Here is a 20,588-nt window from a genome sequence, read left to right as displayed (position 1 = left end):
CCTGCACCGAGGTGCTGACAGGCCCAGCTTGTGCCCGACTGCGTCCCCGGCCGAGTGCCAGGGCCAGGCCAGCCATGTCTGTGGGCAGCCGCCAGCTTGGGCGTCCCCAGCCCGGCTCGGCCTCACTGGCCCTCCCACCAGGCCCGGCGGGCGAGTAGCTGCCCATTAGCTTGGAGCAGAGAGGGCTCTGGGCTTCTCCGTGCAGAGAGGGGGGCTGTCATGCCCTGGGATTTCCCTGTGGTCCCCCCCCACGTGCTGTTTTCAGAGCGGCCACCCAGCCTGGAGGTTTTCTTTCCCGGGGTCCGAGGGCGTTCAGAAGCCAGGGGAGTGTCGCCTGCTGGAGGAGTTCTGGTGGTGGGGGTGGGGGGCGCAGCCACGGGGCTGTAACGTCAAGGTCCTCAGGCCAGTGTCTGAGGTGCAGGTGCCCTCCCGCTAGGAGGCAGAGAGGAGGTGCCTGAACGCTTCTCAGCAGAGCCGGTGTACACGGTAAGGCAGGTGGTCCTGAAGCCGGCGGGGACACGGCACAGGGGCCCGAGGGGGACAGGACCTCTGAGCAGGGCACCCACCGTGGGGGGTGGTCTCGGAGCTGGTCTTGGAGGGCACAGTGTGGGCCGGGCTCTAGGCGGGGGTGGCACTCTCCATCTGGGAATTCTGGAGGGTGAGCAAGTGAGGCCGGCTGGGCAAGGTCTGAACCAAGGGCCCTCCAAGGAGGGAAGGCAAGGCTGTGGTGCCCTGCAGTACCCAGGGTGCAGATCGAGGCGCGGGGCCTGGGCAGGCTTAGCTGCAGGTCTGGCTCGACCCACCACGCACACAGGAGGCCGCTTCATCCTGCCTCACAGGCCACGGGTGGTCCCTGGGGCCTGGCCTGTCTCTCCCACCCCCGACCCACGTCGGAGCCCAGGATGCCTGAGGCCCGAGGGCCGCCCCCTCCAAGACCAGCACCTCCTTTAAAGACAGAGTCAGAGGGGGAGTGACTCGCCCAGGGTCCCAGGGCAGGAATGAGGCTTCCTGTGGGGGCGGGACCCGGGCCCAGTGTGCCTCGGAACGCCCCCTGCCCACCAGGCCCTGGGACTGGGCCCTGGCCTCCTGGAGGCCCTGGCTGCCCCGGCATCCCCTGGGAGCCGCCCTGGGTCAGCTGGCTCCACAGGGAGCAACTCACCACCCAGCGCTGACCTTGGCCGGCCTCCGTACCTGGAGATGGCCTTGTCCGCCTGGCCCTGGCGTCCGCGGCCCTCACTGTCTGGCCTGGAGTGGCTCTGACCTCGCCCCATGGCCGGGGGTCACCACCTGTCCCCATAGGATCTCTCCGCACCGACAGGCTGGCCGTGCCATTCTGCTCACGCCCTGTGGGCCGCCCCAGGGCCTCCACCAGGCCCACTGCTCGAGGCCTCTGCTTCGGCCGGACTCTGCCCGCCCCCTGCACAAAGCTCAGGCTAGGTCCGGCCAGCCGCAGGGACTTGCCTGCCCGCCCCCGTGCCAGGAGCCTCCTGCCCCTGGGCCGGTGTGAGCTGCCCCCGGAGCCTCAGGTCACGACGCTCCTCAGGAAGGTGTGAAGAGGGGTCTCCGCGTGTTCCTGCCTGAGGAGCAAGGCCCGCTCGCGCCCGCGCGTCTTTGCTCTTCTCCCTTCCCTGCAGACAGCACCGCCCTCCTGCGCCCACCTGCGCGGAGCCTCCCCCGGGAACCGACTCCAGCACAGGCGGGCGGCCGAGGACTCGCCGCCGGCGGCACTGCGCGCCCCGAGGCGGCGCCACACCCCGCAGGGCGAGGGCCCGGACCCACACGACCACCGCGGCCTCTTCAGACGCCCGGGCGAGCTCCTCCATCGCGGAGAAGCCTGAGGTCCTGGAGGCCCGGGCCCGCGCCCCGGGCGCTCGGCCCTCCCGGAGCGGCCCCGCGCGCGCAGCACCCGGCCCCCACGGGGCGGCTCCCAGCCGGGCCCAGCGGCGGCGGAGCCCCAGAGCTCCCGGCCCCTCGGCGCGGGGTCTCCACGCGGATGGTCAGGCGGCCACGATCCCCAGGCCCCATCAGAAGCGGGCCCTGCCCTCCCGATCCGGTGGCCCTGGGCAAGGCGCCCTGGAGCCGCATCAGCCCCACTCAGAGGCCGTCCAGCCGGAACTCTCCACGCTCACGCGCCAGGACGCACACGGACACACACCACACAGACACAGACACACACCACACACACCCCACACACCACACATGCACCCCACACACACCATATACAAACAGCACAATGTCACACACAGAGACCGCGAGTACACACCGCACGCAGACACACACACACACCGCACAGATAGCACACATCACGTACACACCACACACACCACACGCACGCGCACACACACACTACACATCGCACACACAGACACCACACACACACCCAGATGCAGGTGATTTCCGCAGCCTAGGGGGAGAGAGAAGGCAATGGCACCCCACTCCAGTGCTCTTGCCTGGAAAATCCCATGGACGGAGGAGCCTGGTGGGCTGCAGTCCAAGGGGTCGCTGAGAGTTGGGCACGACTCAGTGACTTCACTTTCACTCTTCACTTTCATGCACTGGAGAAGGACATGGCAACCCACTCCAGTGTTCTTGCCTGGAGAATCCCAGGGACGGGGGAGCCTGGTGGGCTGCCGTCTATGGGGCCGCACAGAGTCGGACACGACTGACGCGACTGAGCACCAGCGGCAGCGCGGGGGGGGGGGGGGGGGCGGGGCCGGGCGCAGCGTTCCTGGGCCCGTAACTACGCTTCCCAGAAGGCTGTGCGGCACTCCGGCCCCGCCGCCCCGGCGCGGCGCAAAGGCTCCTGGGAGTGGTGCGCGCGCGTCCCGCGCATGCGCGCACCCCGCGGCGCCGCGCGCGCCTTCCTTTGTGGCGGCCGCGCTCTCCGTGGGAGGCGGGTCGGTTCGGCGTTCCGGCTTCGTGGGTCCGCCCGTCCGCCCCCCGCCTTTGTGCCACCCTCGCGACCCCCAGCTCGGGGCGGCCAAGCCCGAGGCCTGGTCGGCCCGCGCGGACCCGGGAGGCGTGACTGACGGGCTGGCGCGGCGCGCCATGGGGCGGGGGCGCAGCCGGACGCGCCCGGCGCCTGCGGAGCCCGCCTGACGCCGACCCCGCGGGGCTGCGCGAGCGTCCCCGGCCCCGGGAGCCCGGCCCCAGCCGGGGCGGCCGTCGAGGGAGGGCGCCATGGACACCTCGGAGACCCGGGGGGCAGGTACGGTTGGCCCGTCCGCCGCGGGCCTGGGTTTGCACGGGGGGGGCGGGCGGGGTTCGCGGAAGCGCCCCGGAGTCAGGCCGCCGCCGCCGCCGCCTCCTCGCGGTGGGCACGGGCACGGGGACGGCGGCGCGTTTCCTCCGTAAGTGGGGTGTCCGAGACGCCGGAAAGCAGGATTAGCCCCAGGTTCCCTCTGGTTGTGCCGAAGCTGGGGCTCGCCTCTGACTGCCCTTGATTGTCCTTGTGCCGGGGGTGCCCGGTGCCCCGTTGACTCATTCGTCCTTTCCAGAGCCTGCTCGTCCCCTCAGAGAGATTCCAGAAGATGCATTGCCTCAGGGTCTCCTGGAAGCCAGGTCTGAGGTGAGTGGCTGTCTCGTCTTTTCTTTTCTTTGAACATCTCGTTTTTTATGAGGAGGGTTGGCATCGTCCTTCCATCATCCAGGCCGTTGGTCATCCAGGGCCCCCGATCTGGGTGTCTGTGCTCCAGTCCTCAGGAGGCTCTGGGCCCGGGTGGTTGGGGGACAGGTCCGGTGACGCCCGAGTGCGCCCTCCAGGCGAGTGTCGCTTCCAGCCTGGCGCAGCCCAGCCGCGGTCCGTCGCTCGGGACTGCTGTGTGCCCAGCACTGTGCCAGGAGCGCTGGGTGGCGGTTTTAGTGCCACGCATACCTAGTGGGTGGCAGCTCCCGTGAGACCACTTGGCTCATCTCCATACACAGGCCCATGGGATGCTTGCTGCGGTTCATCCTTGTTTCGGGGCGTTTCCTGGGAGTAAGTTAGGTAGGAGGATGTGGAACAGCTGATGGGAGGGCTGGGTTGCAGCGCTGGGGGTCAGAGTGACGGTAGAGCGTGTGTCCCGATATGCTTTTTCTCTGTACCCAGTTCCTGACACAAGGCCTTCGTGGAAAAACGAATTACGGAGGCTTTGGGGGCTGTGAAGGGAGTTGGCCTTGGGGCCGCTTCTGCAGCTGCTGCTGCTAAGTCACTGCAGTCGTGTCCGACTCTGTGTGACCCCATAGATGGCAGCCCACCAGGCTCCCCCGTCCCTGGGATTCTCCAGGCAGGAGCACTGGAGTGGGGGGCCGTGGCCTTCTCCACTTCTGCAGCTGAGTGCAGCACAAATCACTCCTTTACAGACTTTGGGTTTTTGCTCATCATTTTGTTCCACCGCCCACTCCTGTCTGTCCTTCCCAGTGTTCAGAAAGGTGCAGTTGATAGAGACAGTATGGGTGAAAGGCTTGAAGAGTTGAGAGTCCTTTGTCATTTTTAGGACTTGGTAATTCTGTTAACCTGTCACTTGAAAGGTAGAAAATGACTGTAAAACACGTATGGTGAGACGGGCCCAGCTTCTGTAATGTTAGAATGTTCTGTAAAACACTCAGGAGACATGACGAGCACGTGAGATAGGTCCATGGTCCTTAGTGGGTCACAGACCCAAAAACCCTGTCAGAGGCATTTGTAGACGTATTTCGGGTCGCGTCGTGTCAGTATTTAACTTCGTGGGTGTGACGATGGCACTGTGATTGTGTAGAGAACATCCATGATAAGTGCAGGCTGAAGCATGTAGGCCGAGACATTCTGATGTCTGCAGCTAGCCTTGAAATGGAGGAAAAAGCGGGGTGTGTTTTGAGAGCGCCACCTCGGAGGCACTCCCCTTCTTGTGCAGATGTTAATCCTGAAACACCAGCTTCCCAGGGCTTTGACTTGCTGGTCCTCTCTCTGAAGTGCTCTCCTCCCCCAGCAGTCTCGTGCTGTGGCGAGGGTTCTTCCCTGCTGGGACATCCTGCGTGGTCTGTTCTGACTCCTTTGCGGTTGCATTACCAAGTCTGCCTTTGATTCCACACCCTTTTGCTCCCTGCCCTGCAAAATGAAGACACACGGGGTGTGGGCAGGTAGGTTGGGAGTGCCCCTAGAGAGGCCTCAACGTGGCTCAGATCCTGCTCTTGCCTGTGGACACCCCCGCACTGAAGTCACGTGGCCGCTGAGAGCTCTGTTAGCAGCTTCGCGGTCTGAGGTCTTGTTTCTGCCCCTTTCGCCTCCTCTCCGCGGGCACCGTCTCGCTTCTCTCCTGAGCGCCTCGGGCTCAGCGTGTGTTCTCACCCCACCTTTTTGTCTCCCTGAAGTCCATCAGGGTTGTTGCTGTGCAGTCGCTGAGACACATCCGACTCAGCAACCCCGTGGACCGCAGCATGCCAGCCTCTCCTGTGCCTCACCGTCTCCTGGAGTGTGCTTAGATTCATGTCCACTGAGTCGGTGATGCCATCCAACCGTCTCATCCTCTGCCGTCCCCTTCTCCTGCTTTCAATCTTTCCCAGCCTCAGGGTCTTTTCCAGTGAGTCAGTTCTTTGCATCAGGTGACCAAAATAGTGGAGCTTCAGCTTTAGCATCAGTCCTTCCAACGAATATTCAGGGTCGGAGTCTTCACCACCACAGTTCAAAAGCTTCAGTCCTTCTGTGCTCAGCCTTAACGCTCAGCTCTCGCATCCACACATGGCTACTGGAAAACCCATAACGTTGATTACGCGGACCTTCGTCAGCAAAGTAACGTCTCTGCTTTTTAATACACTGCCTAGGCTGGCCATAGCTTTTCTTCCAAGGAGCAACTGTCTTTTAATTTCATGGCTGCAGGCACTATCTGCAGCGATTTTGGAGCCCAGGAAAATAGAGTGTGTCACTGTTTCCATTTTTCCTCCATCTGTTTGCCATGAAGTGAAGGGACTGGATGCCGTGATCTTAGTTTTTTGAATCTTGAGTTTTAAACCAGCTTTTTCACTCCTCTTTCAACTTCATGAAGAGGTTCTTTAGTTCCTCTTTGTTTCCTGCCAATAGAGTTATCATCTGCATATCTGAGATTGTTGCTATTTCTGCCGGCAGTCTGGATACCAGCTTGAGATCCATCTAGCCCAGCATTCCTCACAGTGTCCTCTGCATGTAAGCTAAATAAGCAGGGTGAAAATATACACCCTTGATGCTCTCCCTGTCCAACTTTGAACCAGTCCACTGCTCCATGTAAGGTTCCGACTGTTGCTTCTTGACCTGCATACAGGTTTCTCAGGAGAGACCACCTGAGGTGGTCTGGCATTTCCATCTGTTTAAGATTTTTCCATCGTTTGCTGTGATCCACACGGTGACAGGCATTAGCGTCGTCAGTGAAGCAGGAGCAGGTGTTTGTGGAACTCTCTTGCTTTTTCTGTGGTCCAGTGAAGTTGGCGGTTTGATCTCTGGTTCCTCTGCCTTTTCTAAACTGAGCTTGTGCATCTGGAGGTTCTCGGTTCACATACTGTTGAAGCCTGGCTTGAAGGATTTTGACCATCACCTCGCTAGCTTGTGAAAGGAGTGCCACTGTGCGGTAGTCTGAACATTCTTGGACATGGCCCTTCTTTCGGATTGGAATGATAACTGACCTTTTCCAGCCCTGTGGCCACTGCTCACTTCTCCGAAGTTGCTGGCATAGCGAGTGCGCAGCAGCGTCTCTCAGGATCTGAAGTAGCTCGGCTGGAGTTGCGTCACCTCCTCGAGTCTGCAGCGATGCTTCCCGAGGCCCCGCGCGCCGGGCCGTCTGGCGCTGGGTGAGTGCGCACGCCGCCGTGGCCGGCCGGCCATGGAGTACTGTCTGTGCAGTTCTGGGCAGCGCTGCCCCTACGTGACGTCTTCCGCGTCTCCTAGAGCCTTGCTGGGTCTGTCCTTTATTGTGCCTGTTTTTGCATGAAATCAGTTCAGTCGCTCAGTCCTGTCCTACTCTTTGCGACCCCATGGACTGCAGCACGCCCAGCCTCCCTGTCCGTCACCAACTCCCGGAGCTTACTCAAACTCCATTGAGTCGGTGATGCCATCCAGCCATCTCATCCTCTGTCGTCCCTTTCTCCTCCCGTCTTAAATCTTTCCTAGCATCAGGGTCTTTTCCAAGGAGTGAGTTCTTCACATCAGGTGGCCAAAGTATTGGAGTTTCAACTTCAGCACCAGTCCTTCAAGTGAATATTCAGGACTGATTTCCTTTAGGGTGAGCTGGTTGGAACATTGCGTGAAATGTTCCCTTGGTATCTCTAATATTCTTAAAGAGATCTCTAGTCTTTCCAAAGTATCCGAGCTTCAGTATCAGTCCTTATAATGAATATTCAGGGTTGATTTCCTTTACGAGTGACTGGTTGGATCTCCTTGCAGTCCATGGGGCTCTCGAGTCTTCTCCAACACCACGGTCGAAAGCACTGATTCTTTGGCGGGCAGCCTTCTTGGTCAGACTTCCTGAGGTATGATTATACACAGAAGAGCGCTCGAGTTTTATGCACTTGGGACTTGGAGAGTTTCGCACATGCATGCCGCTGTGTGAGCACCACAGCTGGGACAGCGCTTCCGCGTCACCCAGAAAGTCCCTTCATGCCCCTTTTCAGTCCGTCTTCCCCACCTGTCCCCTTGGCAACCAAAATAATTTTGCCTTTTGGAGAATGTCACATGGAATTACATATGTGATTTTTAAAAATACTTCTTTATTTGCACCAGGTCTTTGCTTGTGGCATGCAGACTCGTGGCACGTGGGATCTAGCTCCCGACCAGGGGCCGAGCGCAGAGTCTCAGCCGCTGGGCCACCAGGGACGCCCCTGTGCATGTGATTCTGCTTCTGATCCGTGTCACTCAGCGTGATGCTCTTACGTCCGTGTCCTGACGTGCGTCAGCAGCTTGCTCCTTTTGACTGCTGAATGAGACCCCACCCGCTTTAGGCTGCTGGGCTGCCCTGTGGAGATGCCACAGGTTTGGTGGCTCAGGCAGCAGACGTGCCGTGTCCCCTGGTTCTGGAGGCCAGAAGTCTGAGGCCAGGGTGTTGGTGGGTTCTTCTGAGCTGCTCTCCTTGGTCTGTGGACGGCGCTTTTCCTCACGCGTCCTTCCCTCTGTGCGCATCTGTGTCCGAGTTTCATTTCCTTATCACGACGCTAGTCTTACTCAGAGCCCATTCTAATAACCTCTTTAAAGACCCCATCTTCAGCTCGAGTCACATTCTAACATGGAGCTTAGGGCTTCAACAAACTTAATTTCCACGCATAACAGCATTGTATATGTACCCCACCGTTAGTTTATCTGCTCACCAGCTCATGAACGGTCAGGGGCTGAGTCCAGGTTTGGGCTGTTACCGTAAGCCTGCTATGAATAGCGGCACCCCGGTCACAGGTGTGCTTTCTCTCTGGCGTGAGGGCCTGGCAGTGGGATGGCTGGGTCCCGCGGCGAGGGGGGCCGTCATGCAAAGAGCCCTCCGTTGCTCTTGTTGGCTGTTCTCTGTGGATTCTCTTTCCTCTCTCCATGGATTTCTGATTCGTTCTTTCCTTCACCTTCTTGCCTTCGCTATTTCTTTCTTTCACTTTCTTCAAGTTGAAACTTAAGTATTGTTTTGATACCAGTTCTCACATAGGATTCACTGCTATAAAGTTCATTCTAGGTCCTTTTTAGGTTTTTGCTGAACATTTTGATATGTTTTATTTTCCTGTTTCAGTTCAAAGAAGTTTCTACAATTTTTTGGTGATTTCTTCTTCAGCTCTGTATTATTTCAGTTCAGTTCAGTCGCTCAGTCGTGTCCGACTCTTTGCAACCCCATGAATCGCAGCGCGCCAGGCCTCCCTGTCCGTCACCAACTCCCAGAGTTCACTCAGACTCACGCCCATCAAGTCAGTGATGCCATCTAGCCATCTCATCCTCGGTCGTCCCCTTCTCCTCCTGCCCCCAATCCCTCCCAGCATCAGAGTCTTTTTCAATGAGTCAACTCTTCGCATGAGGTGGCCAAAGTACTGGAGCTTCAGCTTTAGCATCATTCCTTCCAAAGAAATCCCAGGGCTGATCTCCTTCAGAATGGACTGGTTGGATCTCCTTGCAGTCCAAGGGACTCTCAAGAGTCTTCTCCAACACCACAGTTCAAACGCATCAATTCTTCGGCGCTCAGCCTTCTTCACAGTCCAACTCTCACATCCATACATGACCACAGCAAAAACCATAGCCTTGACTAGATGGACCTTAGTCAGCAAAGTAATGTCTCTGCTTTTGAATATGCTGTCTAGGTTGGTCATAACTTTTCTTCCAGGAGTAAGCGCTTTTAATTTCATGGCTGCAGTCACCATCTGCAGTGATTTTAGAGCCCAAGAGAATAAAGTCAGCCACTGTTTGCACTGTTTCCCCATCTATTTCCCATGAAGTGATGGGAGCGGATGCCATGATCTTCGTTTTCTGAATGTTGAGCTTTAAGCCAACTTTTTCACTCTCCTCTTTCCCTTTCATCAAGAGGCTTTTTAGTTCCTCTTCACTTTCTGCCATAAGGGTGGTGTCATCTGCATATCTGAGGTTATTGATATCTCTCCCGGCAATCTTGATTCCAGCTTGTGTTTCTTCCAGTCCAGCGTTTCTCATGATGTACTCTGCATATAAGTTAAATAAGCAGGGTGACAATATACTGCCTTGACGTACTCCTTTTCCTATTTGGAACCAGTCTGTTGTTCCATGTCCAGTTCTAACTGTTGCTTCGTGACCTGCATACAGATATCTCAAGAGGCAGGTTAGGTGGTCTGGTATTCCCATCTCTTTCAGAATTTTCCACAGTTTATTGTGATCCACACAGTCAAAGGCTTTGGCATAGTCAATAAAGCAGAAATAGATGTTTTTCTGGAACTCTCTTGCTTTTTCCATGATCCAGCGGATGTTGGCAATTTGATCTCTGGTTCTTCTGCCTTTTCTAAAACCAGCTTGAACATCAGGGAGTTCACGGTTCACGTATTGCTGAAGCCTGGCTTGGAGAATTTTGAGCATTACTTTACTAGCATGTGAGATGAGTGCAATTGTGTGGTAGTTTGAGCATTCTTTTGCATTGCGTTTCTTTGGAATTGGAATGAAGACCATTTCCAGTCCTGTGGCCACTGCTGAGTTTTCCAAATTTGCTGGCATATTGAGTGCAGCACTTTCACAGCATCATCTTTCAGGATTTGAAACAGCTCAACTGGAATTCCATCACCTCCACTAGCTTTGTTCGTAGTGATGCTTTCTAAGGCCCACTTGACTTCTCATCCCAAGATGTCCGGCTCTAGGTGAGTGATCACACCGTCGTGATTGTCCGGGTTGTGAAGACCCTTTTTGTACAGTTCTCCTGTGTATTCTTGCCACCTCATCTTAATATCTTCTGCTTCTGTTAGGTCCAGACCATTTCTGTCCTTTATCGAGCCCATCTTTGCATGAAATGTTCCCTTGGTATCTCTAATTTTCTTGAAGAGATCTCTAGTCTTTCCCATTCTGTTGTTTTCCTCTATTTCTTTGCCTTGATCGCTGAGGAAGGCTTTCTTATCTCTTCCTGCTATTCTTTGGAACTCTCCATTCAGATGCTTTTCTCTTCTCTTCTTTTCACAGCTATTTGTCAGGCCTCCCCAGACAGCCATTTTGCGTTTTTGCATTTCTTTTCCATGGGGATGGTCTTGATCCCTGTCTCCTGTATAATATCATGAACCTCATTCCATAGTTCATCAGGCACTCTATCTATCAGATCTAGACCCTTAAATCTATTTCTCATTTCCACTGTATAATCATAAGGGATTTGATTTAGGTCATACCTGAATGGTCTAGTGGGTTTCCCTACTGTCTTCAATTTAAGTCTGAATTTGGCAATAAAGAGTTCATGATCTGAGCCACAGTCAGCTCCTGGTATTGTTTTTGTTGACTGTATAGAGCTTCTCCATCTTTGGCTGCAAAGAATATAATCCATCTGATTTCAGTGTTGACCATCTGGTGACGTCCATGTGTAGAGTCTCCTCTTGTGTTGTTGGAAGAGGGTGTTTGCTATGACCAGTGCATTTTCTTGGCAAAACTCTGTTAGTCTTTGCCCTGCTTCAGTCCATATTCCAAGGCCAAATTTGCCTGTTACTCCAGGTGTTTCTTGACTTTGTACTTTTGCGTTCCAGTCCCCTGTAATGAAAAGGACATCTTTTTGGGGTGTTAGTTCTAAAAGGTCTTGTAGGTCTTCATAAAACCGTTCAACTTTAGTTTCTTCAGCGTTACTAGTTGGGGCATTGACTGGGATAACTGTGATATTGAATGGTTTGCCTTAGAGACGAACAGAGATCATTCTGTCGTTTTTGAGATTGCATCCAAGTACTGCATTTCGGACTCTTTCGTTGACCATGATGGCTACTCCATTTCTTCTGAGGGATTCCTGCCCGCAGTAGTAGATATAATGGTCATCTGAGTTAAATTCACCCATTCCAGTCCATTTTAGTTTGCTGATTCCTAGAATGTCGACGTTCACCCTTGCCATCTCTTGTTTGAGAAGGAAATGGCAAGCCACTTCAGTATTCTTGCCTTGAGAACCCCATGAACAGTATGAAAAGGCAAAATGATAGGGTATCAAAAGAGGAGCTCCCCAGGTCGTCAGGTGCCCAATACGCTACTGGAGGTCAGTGGAGAATAGCTCCGTGTCATTTCGGAGTCTGTCAGTGCTGAGTAGGCGGAGGATTCTCAGGTGTCTTCTGTTGTTCCTGATTCTGCTGCAGCCAGAGAGGGAACTGTGTGGTTTGAAGTCTTTCAGATTCACTGAGGCTACTTTATCACCCCGCGTGTGGTTTATCTTGGTAAGCGTTCTGCGTGCACTTGAGAAGAACGCACGTCTGCTTTTGTTGGCTAGAGTGTTTTGTAAATGCCGAGTCAACACTGAGTCGTGGTGTTACTCGGGTGTTCTGTGTTCTGACATTTCTGCTTGAATATTGTGTTGGTTACGGGAAGATTGTGGTAAGATCATCTGTGTAACTGTGGGTTTGTCTGCTTCTGTTTTCTTTTTTTAACTATTTTTGTGTGCTGGGTGCTTGTCGCTGCACGGGCCTGTCTCTGGTGGTGGCGGGTGAGGGTTGCTCTCGAGCTGTGGAGTGTGGGCCCTAGCGGAGAAGGCACTGGCAACCCACTCTGGTGCTCTTGCCTGGAGAACCCCAGGGACGGGGGAGCCTGGTGGGCGGCCGTCTGTGGGGTCGCACGGGGTCGGACACGACTGACGCGGCGCAGCAGCAGCAGCAGGGCCTGGGTGGGCAGGCTTCTTGGCTGCGGCGCACGAGCTCAGTTGCTCCGTGGCACGTGGGGTCTTCCTAGATCGAGGCCTGGCAGCAGAGTCATTGCCGGGCGCCACCGGGAGCCTGTCTTCAGTCCTGTCGGGCTTTGTTCTGTGTGCCCTGAGGCTCTGTTGACAGGTCCAGCTTTGTTTGCGACTCCTGTGAGCTCTTCCTGAGTTGATCCTGTAGTGAGATCACTGCAGAGTCACGTGACCATGCTTCATCTCTGGTGCCCCTTGCTCTGAAGTCTTTGCTGCTGACACAGCCGCCTCAGCTCCCACCCACCGGCGGCGTGCACTGCCCCTGTCCCGCCCCCTTCCAGGCTGTTCTGGTCTCTGCGTGTGCCCCGCACCGTCCCGGCGCGGCTGGGCTCTGCTGCTCCGCTGCACTCTGGCGGCCCCCCGTCTCCCGGGCTGTCCGGGTCGTTCATGTCCCCCCGTTTCCCTGGCTGCTCGGGTCGCTCACGTCCCCCGTTTCCCGGGCTGTCCGGGTTCTCGAGTCCCCCGTTTCCCGGGCTGCTCGGGTCGCTCATGTCCCCCGTTTCCCGGGCTGCTCGGGCCGCTCGCGTCCCCGTTTCCCGGGCTGCTCGGGTCGCTCACGTCCCCCGTTTCCCGGGCTGTCCGGGTTCTCGAGTCCCCCGTTTCCCGGGCTGCTCGGGTCGCTCATGTCCCCCGTTTCCCGGGCTGTCCGGGTTCTCGAGTCCCCCGTTTCCCAGGCTGCTCGGGTCGCTCATGTCCCCCGTTTCCCGGGCTGCTGGGGCCGCTCGCACCCCTGTTTCCCGGGCTGTCCGGGCCGCCCGCGCCCCTCGGTTGTTGCTGGGGTTGACTGTGTAGTTGCCCTTGCGCTGTGTCTTCTCTCCATCTTGTATCTTCTTGATTGTTTCACCCTTAACCCCTTCTTTTGAGGTAAACAAGTTCTGCTTTACCGTAATTCTGGTTTTATTGGCTCTCCCTTTTGGTCACTTGGTTGGATCTGGACGGAGTGGGCTTCTGAAGCCTCTGCTGCAGCGCACTCGCTGCGCGGCGCTGCTGGTCTGCTGTCGAGCAGTCGGCCACGCGTGCCTACGCAGCCTCCCTTGGTGGGCTTCCTTCCCGTCCAGCTCGCCTTAGAGCACTGAGCGGAGTGCCCTGAGCTGCAGCATAGGCTATCCTCACTTAGGTTCACACGTAGCAGCGTGTGCGCGTCAGCCCCCGTCTCCCCCTCCGCCCCCCCTTCTCCCCTTTGGCGTCTGAGTGAGTGCTGGGTCTAACTCCTTCCGTGCTCTCGGATGTGGGGAAATTCCTTCGTGTGCAGTTGGATCTTTCTGAGACTTTTAGGTTTCGGTGTGAGCCCGGAGAACCCTTTAATCTCCGGCTAATCTTGCCCAGAACACCGGAGTTCCAGACCAGAGTCATGCAGAGTCAGTCACTGGGCCTTGCCGGATGCTCGGAGTTGGGATGACCGAAGAGGGCACCGCAGAGCAGGGGCCGGCGTTGGGGGAGGGCAGGAGCAGGTTAGGGCAGGGACGGGGCCCAGGGAGAGCAGGCGCCCTGGCGGGAAGAAGTGGGGGGCAAGCAGGAAGGACAGGGAGGGGTCCCGTCCGCCCTCAGGGCGCAGTGCGGCGCCTGTCTGGGGCCGGGGCCGGGGCCGTTTCTGTCTGCAGCGCAGCCTTTCGGCCACACTCAGGACGGCTCCCGAGGTCTCCGCTGCTGAGCCTCTCCATCACCCAGGATCGCAGGTGGGGGTGAGAGAAAGAACACGTGTGTCCTTCCAGGAGCCCGTGACTTTCAAGGACGTGGCCGTGGACTTCTCCCAGGAGGAGTGGGGCCAGCTGGGCTCCCCCCAGCGGGCCCTGTACCGGGACGTGATGCTGGAAAACTACCAGAACCTTCTCTCCCTGGGTAAGACGGCGCCCAAGGTGAGGGGGCCGGGTCGGGCATCTCTCCTCGGGGCTGGGCCTGGCAGGCCTCCTGTGTCTGCCCTGGGCCCTTGTGTTGCCATCTCTGCCTGGAGGTGGGGGTGGTGGTGGACAGGCCCCCGCGACCCCAGCCTTCCCTGGAGGGGGCGTCAGTCTCTCTGGGGTCCTCAGACCCGCAGGTCAGCATGGGTTCCTCCTCTGAGCCCCCTTCCTCAGCGCTGGCACACCCAGCGCCCAGAGCCACGCTGCTTCCTCCCCGCGCAGGGCCTCCGGTCTGCAAGCCGGACGTCATCTCCCACCTGGAGCGAGGCGAGGAGCCATGGCGGGCTCCCAGAGGCGGGCCTGCGGGGCCCGGTCCAGGTGAGCGGGGCGCGGGGGCGGAGCCCCTCCCCGCCGCCCCTGCGGCCCGCTGCTCCCTCTGCGCCTGCTCAGCCCCTCCTGCCGCCCCGCCCCGAGCACACATTGAGCACCGACTGTGTGCCAGCACCCGTGCTGGGAGCACAGTGACCAGGACGCACACAGCCGGTTGCCTTGAGCCGGAGGGAGACAGGAGCATCTGCACGTGGGGTGTTCACACGTGGGCGGTCAGTGTGGACTCGGCCCCCAGGGACGACGCCACCCGCTCTCCGGCTCCTTACAGAGCGGCCTGGCTTCTTCGAGACTCCGGCCGCCCCGCCTCCGCCCCGCCTCCGCCCCGCCTCCGCCCCGCCTCCGCCCCGCCTCCGCCCCGCCTCCGCCCCGCCTCCGCCCCGCCCCCATGCGCGCCGCCCTGCCCCTGCGTCCCTCCAGCACCTGCGCTCTTGGCACGCCCCGCCCTGAGCCCTGGCGCTGCCCCTCCGCATGCTCTCAGGGTGGCCTCTCCCTTCCTTCCAGAACCAGGACGGGAGCCCGGGCCTGAGGCGGAGGAGACGCTTGTTTACAAGGACGAGCCGCCCTGGGAGCCGATCGCAGATGGGCTGGCGAGGACTGGTGTGCACAACCCTGGGTTCGGCAACGGGTGTACCTGGGGGGGCCCGGCGACTGCTCTGACCCGAGGCGAAGCCGCCTACGCTAGTGGTGGGTCCGCCGAGGAGCGCTGGCGGGGCAACTGTGAGTCCAAGGAGGCACTTGGCTTGCAGAGCGCCCTGCCGGCCCAGCCCCGCCTTCCCTCAGAAGGCGCCTCCCCGGAAGGCCAGCCGGGGAGAGTGCGGTCCACCGGGGCCGGAAGCCGGCGCCGGAGCCAGGGAGCGGGGAGCGGCCCGTTCTCCTGCGGCGAGTGTGGCAAGGCCTTCCAGCGGAGCGCGGCGTTGGCGCTGCACCGGCGCTGGCATGCGCGCGAGAAGGCCTACGAGTGCGGCGAGTGCGGCAAGGCTTTCAGCTGGAGCGCAAGCCTCTTGGAGCACCGGCGCGTGCACACCGGCGAGAAGCCCTTCCTGTGCGGCCAGTGCGGCAAGGCCTTCAGCTGCCGCTCGTCCCTCAATGTGCACCGGCGCGTGCACACGGGCGAGCGGCCCTACAAGTGCGGCCAGTGCGGCAAGGCCTTCAGCTGCAGCTCGCTGCTGGGCATGCACCGGCGCGTGCACACGGGCGAGCGGCCCTACCGCTGCGGCGAGTGCGGCAAGGCCTTCAACCAGCGGACGCATCTCACGCGCCACCACCGCGTGCACACGGGCGAGAAGCCCTTCCGCTGCGCTGCGTGCGGCCGGGCCTTCGCCTGCCACTCGTCGCTGACGGTGCACGAGAAGCTGCACAGCGGCGACAAGCCCTTCCGCTGCGGCGACTGCCCGAAGGCCTTCAGCAGCCGCTCGCGCCTGACGCTGCACCGGCGCGCGCACACGGGCGAGAAGCCTTTCCGCTGCGGCCAGTGCGGCAAGGCCTTCAGCTGCCGCTCGTACCTGGCGGTGCACCAGCGCGCGCACAGCGGCGAGCGGCCCTTCCGCTGCGACGAGTGCGGCAAGGCCTTCAGCTCCCACTCGTACCTGGCCGTGCACCGGCGCGTGCACACGGGCGAGAAGCCCTTCGACTGCAGCCGCTGCTGGAAGGCCTTCAGCTGCCACTCGTCGCTCATCGTGCACCGGCGCGTGCACACGGGCGAGAAGCCCTACCGGTGCGGCCGGTGCGGCCGGGCCTTCAGCCAGAACCACTGTCTCCTCAAACATCAGAAGACCCACTCGGCCGAGGAGGCCTTCAAGTGCCACGAGTGCGGCGAGGTGTTCGGCTGGAGCGGGCCCCTGGCAGAGCACCGCAGGCTCCACGGCGGCGAGAAGCCCTTCGCCGTCCAGTTGGACCAGCGCTTTCTGAGCCCCTATTACGTGCCTGGCGGCCTGCTGGGCGCGGGAGCCTCGGGCGGGGGCAGCGTGGGCCCGGTCGCTGCCCTGGACGTGGCCGAGCTCCGGGGTGTGGCCCCGCCCTCGAGCGGCAGGAGTTTCCCGCTGGGGAGCAACCCCGGAAATTAACGTGTGTGACACACCCACCTGAAACACACCTAGAGGTCGTGGGCTGCTGAAGAGGGAGCTGGTGGGAGAGCGCCGAGGGCATCCTGTCCTCCTGCTGATGTTCAGAAGGCGGGGAGGGGCGCTCTTCTCAGGTGAGGGGGGACCCTGTCCTCAAGTCCTTGGACAGCTGCCTCCTCGATTTCCATCCCGAGTTTCTTCTGTAAACTCTTTTAACATGATAATTAAAGGGGAGAGAAAACAGAATTACAGACAGTATTACTTCTAAGTGAACACGCTGTTGCGGGAGGGGAGAGTAGGCTCAGATGGTGGGCCTTTGGGAAGAAGCAAGTTCCCTGGACTCGCCGCACTTAACGCGTTAGTGGCCGTGCAGCCCAGCGTCCCGTCTGGCCACCCCGTCCATGGCGGAAGCGGGCTTTCTACCCCAGCTGGTGAGGCCACCTGCGGGGCTGCCGCCGACCGCACCGCACTCAGCCCCTGAGAGGAGGCGCACCTGGTGGCCCCGGAGACGGGGAGAGGTGGCGTCCCTCTGGGACTCGGCCATCCCGCTCAGTTTAGAGCAGAGACCAGCTGCCGGCTCACGTCCGTACAGAGCGCCTGAGTCTCTCTCACACTTTCATTAAAGTATGTATGGAGGCTGAATGACCACGTTTCAGAAAATAGGAATTAAGGGAAGCGACACCCATAATTCTCAATAAAGCTGCATTTTGCGCCTTGGTGCGCCACCTTCTGCTTTCTGATGGTGCGTCTTCACGTTTCTGCAAACACGGGGTGCGCGGCCTGTCATTTCGGCCCCCAGCGTCCTCACCGCATGGCCGGCCTCTCCAGCAGAGCCTGCTGTCTTTGGAGCTGAGGTTCTGGGTAGGGCGGGCTGTCCTGTTAGCTGTTCCGTTGGACGCGAAAGTTACTTTCAAGCTGTCGCTATTATAAACCGTCCTTCATACGCCATCTTTCTGCGTTCCTCAACACGGTCCTACGGTAGACTGCCAGAGGTGACAGTCTACGACAAAGGAAATGCACCACGTGCTGCGTCATTCCAGTGTGGTTTTGGTTGTGTCAGAACAAAGTGATGCTGAGAGCCGGCGGCACTGGTCGGGCGCCACCCGCTCCTGGAGGCTCCGGCTGGTCCTGCCAGGCTGGCTTCTGGGCCCGCGGCGCCGACCCACTGCTCCTCCAGCGTCCCTGAGGCTGGCTGCAAGCCCTTCCCTGCGGCAAACGGAAGCTCTGACGACTTCATTGGCAAAAAACAAGTAGAATCTAGCTTTGACTGTTACCATACTTCTTAGTTTAAAAGAAACTCACATACAAATTAGCATATACACACGCTGCTACTGCCTGCCCGGTGGGGCTGCTGGCGCGCTCAGCCAACGGCAGCATCTTACCGCTTCGAGCAACACCTTTTCATAATGTTCAGTTGCTCACTCGTGTCTGACTCTTTTTGACCCCATGGACTGCAGCACACCAGGCTTCCCTGTCCTGTACCAACTTCTGGAGCTTGCTCAAACTCAGGTCCATTGAGTCAGTGATGCCATCCAACCGTCTCATCCTCTGTCATCCCCTTCTCCTCCCACCTTCAATCTTTCCCATCATCGAGGTCTTTTCCAGTGAGTGAGTCCTTTGCATCAGGTGGCCAAAGTATTGGAGCTTTAGCTTCAGTCCTTCCAATGAATATTTAGTACTGATTTAAGATTGACTGGTGATCTCCTTGCAGTCCAAGGGACTAGAGTCTTCTCCAATACCACAGCTTGAAAGCATCAATTCTTCGGCGCTCAGCCTTCTTTAAGGTCCAGCTCTCACATCCATACATGACCACTGGAAAAACCATAACTTTAACTATATGGACCTTTGCCGGCAAAGTAACATCTCTATTTTTCAATAAACTTGATGTTTGTCAGCTTTTCTTTCAAGAAGCAAGCGTCTTAATTCCATGGCTGCACTCACCATCTGCAGTGATTTTAGAGCCCAAGAGAATAAAGTCAGCCACTGTTTCCACTGTTTCCCCATCTATTTCCCATGAAGTGATGCGAGCGGATGCCATGATCTTCGTTTTCTGAATGTTGAGCTTTAGGCCAACTTTTTCGCTCTCCTCTTTCACTTTCATCAAGAGGCTTTTTAGCTCCTCTTCACTTTCTGCCATAAGGGTGGTGTCATCTGCATATCTGAGGTTATTGATATTTCTCCCGGCAATCTTGATTCCAGCTTGTGTTCATTGAGCCTGGCATTTCGCATGATGTACTCTGCATATAAGTTAAATAAGCAGGGTGATGGTACACAGCCTTGACGTACTCCTTTCCCAGTTTGGAACCAGTCTGTTCTTTCATGTCTGGTTCTAACTGTTGCTTCTTGATGTTTCTCAGGAGACAGGTAAGGTGGTCTGGTATTCCCATCTCTTTAAAAATTTTGATATGGAACATGTTATTACTGTTCTTCAAGAAAACTGTTGGAAATACCCTTTGTCCCCGCCTTCCGTTGATGTCTCAATGCTCTTTTATTTACATACAAACTTTGTGTTCTCATCATACACATAACACGTGTATATGGGAGAAATTGGGGGATGGCAATCAGGTGTACGAGAATTAAAACAACCCTCAGCTCACAGCCATGGCCTGGAGATGCGTTTACTCTCGTTTTTTCTCTGCATGTACACACTTTATTTTTACGTGTAAAGGGCTTTATTATAGGCAAAATTATTTGTCAATAAATTTTTAAGAAATTATACATGTTCTGACTCATTTAACCGCCAGTCACCTTAGCTTCCTCAGCGTTTGAGTCATAATCTTCAGAATAGCGCTTCCGCAGAGAGTTTCGGCTCAGTCCACAGCTGTGTCAGTCCAGGTCCTCCTAGCTGGACGTCTTTGGTCCCCAGGGGAATAAGGACACGCTTGAAGCATTCCCCACCTGGAATCACTGGGATCCAGCGTCCTCGAGCAGCCTACTGTGGGGCCGTATTCGGGGCCAGCGGAGACGGCTCTGCCTGGCTCTGAGTCTCAGACGTCCTCCAAGAATCTGCCTGCCAGTGCAGAGTATGGGGGTTTCACCCCTGGGTCAGGAAGAGCCTGTGGTGAAGGGAATGGCTATCCACTCCAGTATCCTTGCCTGGGAAACCCCATGGACAGAGGAGCCTGGTGGGCTACAGTCCACGGGGCCGAAAGAGTCCAGCGTGACCTAGCAGCTAAGCAACAAGCGTACCTTAAGCGCAAACCGCGGCCACTCCTGCGCTGCCACAGCCGAGAACCGCGCGCGGAGAAGCCGCTAATAGCGCAAAAGCAGTCTGGGGACGCCCCCGGCGGGCCAGCGCTGACACTGCACGCTTCCACTGCAAGGGCGCAGGACCAGCCGCTGGTCAGGGAACTGAGATCCCACAGGTCACAAGTGCAGCCAGAAGGAAAGCTTGTTAGGTTTTCTTAGTTTATCAGCAACTCTGTCTGTTATTTCCTCCCCCCAGATCTAACACAGCCTCTGAGTAAACGGAACCATGTGGTTACTCTGTGAGGTGACCACAACCATGTCAGTCTACAGGAAAAGCTCCATCAGGACACAGTTCAGCTAGACACGTTGTCTCCTCTCTCTCTCTCTCTGGCCATGCCACGCAGCACGTGGGGTCTCACTTCCTCAATCAGGCATCGAGCCCTTTCCTTGGCATGAAAGCGCAGTGTTAACCCCTGGCTCACCAGGGAGCTTCACCAGGAGGTTGGATGCTGCAGCAAAGCAGAGGCAGCCAAGGAAATAAAGTGTTAGAAATAGAATGATTTGTTCCTTCGTTTCGACAGTTTAGCTTTCTCTTTTGTCCACTATTCCGTTCTTAGATGTGCACAAACATATGCAGTGTGTGAGCGTGTAACACACACACACACGCGGCGAGAGTATCCACATCGATATGTACGCGGGTGCACGCATACAATACGTACAGGGCCCCCCTCTGTGGGCTTTTTACAAAATTATTTTATTTTCTGGCCGTGCAGCATGTGGGATCTTAGTTCCCTGACCAGGAATTGAACCTG

The 20,588-nt window shown here is 57.6% G+C and overlaps 2 protein-coding genes across 2 annotated transcripts; both read left to right on the top strand.

Annotated features, from left to right (window-relative positions):
- The first annotated feature begins 74 nt into the window (after positions 1-74).
- LOC138422307 (uncharacterized) lies at positions 75-3,099 on the top strand. Its single transcript, XM_069557030.1, has 5 exons — positions 75-141; positions 422-486; positions 1,319-1,437; positions 1,635-2,129; positions 2,754-3,099. Exons 1-5 carry the CDS (start codon positions 75-77, stop codon positions 3,097-3,099), a joined length of 1,092 nt encoding a protein of 363 aa, XP_069413131.1.
- ZNF74 (zinc finger protein 74) lies at positions 2,794-19,303 on the top strand. The gene is made up of 5 exons (XM_069558460.1): positions 2,794-3,208; positions 3,498-3,568; positions 14,012-14,138; positions 14,420-14,515; positions 15,029-19,303. The coding sequence occupies exons 1-5, from the start codon at positions 3,181-3,183 to the stop codon at positions 16,588-16,590; spliced, it is 1,884 nt and encodes a 627-aa protein (XP_069414561.1). The 5' UTR covers positions 2,794-3,180; the 3' UTR covers positions 16,591-19,303.
- Positions 19,304-20,588: the final 1,285 nt, after the last annotated feature.

Source organism: Ovis canadensis, chromosome 17, assembly GCF_042477335.2.
Source record: "Ovis canadensis isolate MfBH-ARS-UI-01 breed Bighorn chromosome 17, ARS-UI_OviCan_v2, whole genome shotgun sequence".
NCBI classification, from domain to species: Eukaryota; Metazoa; Chordata; class Mammalia; order Artiodactyla; family Bovidae; genus Ovis; species Ovis canadensis.
The sequence above is the reverse complement of the archived record's forward strand: the minus strand, read 5'-3'. Positions and strand labels throughout refer to the sequence as shown.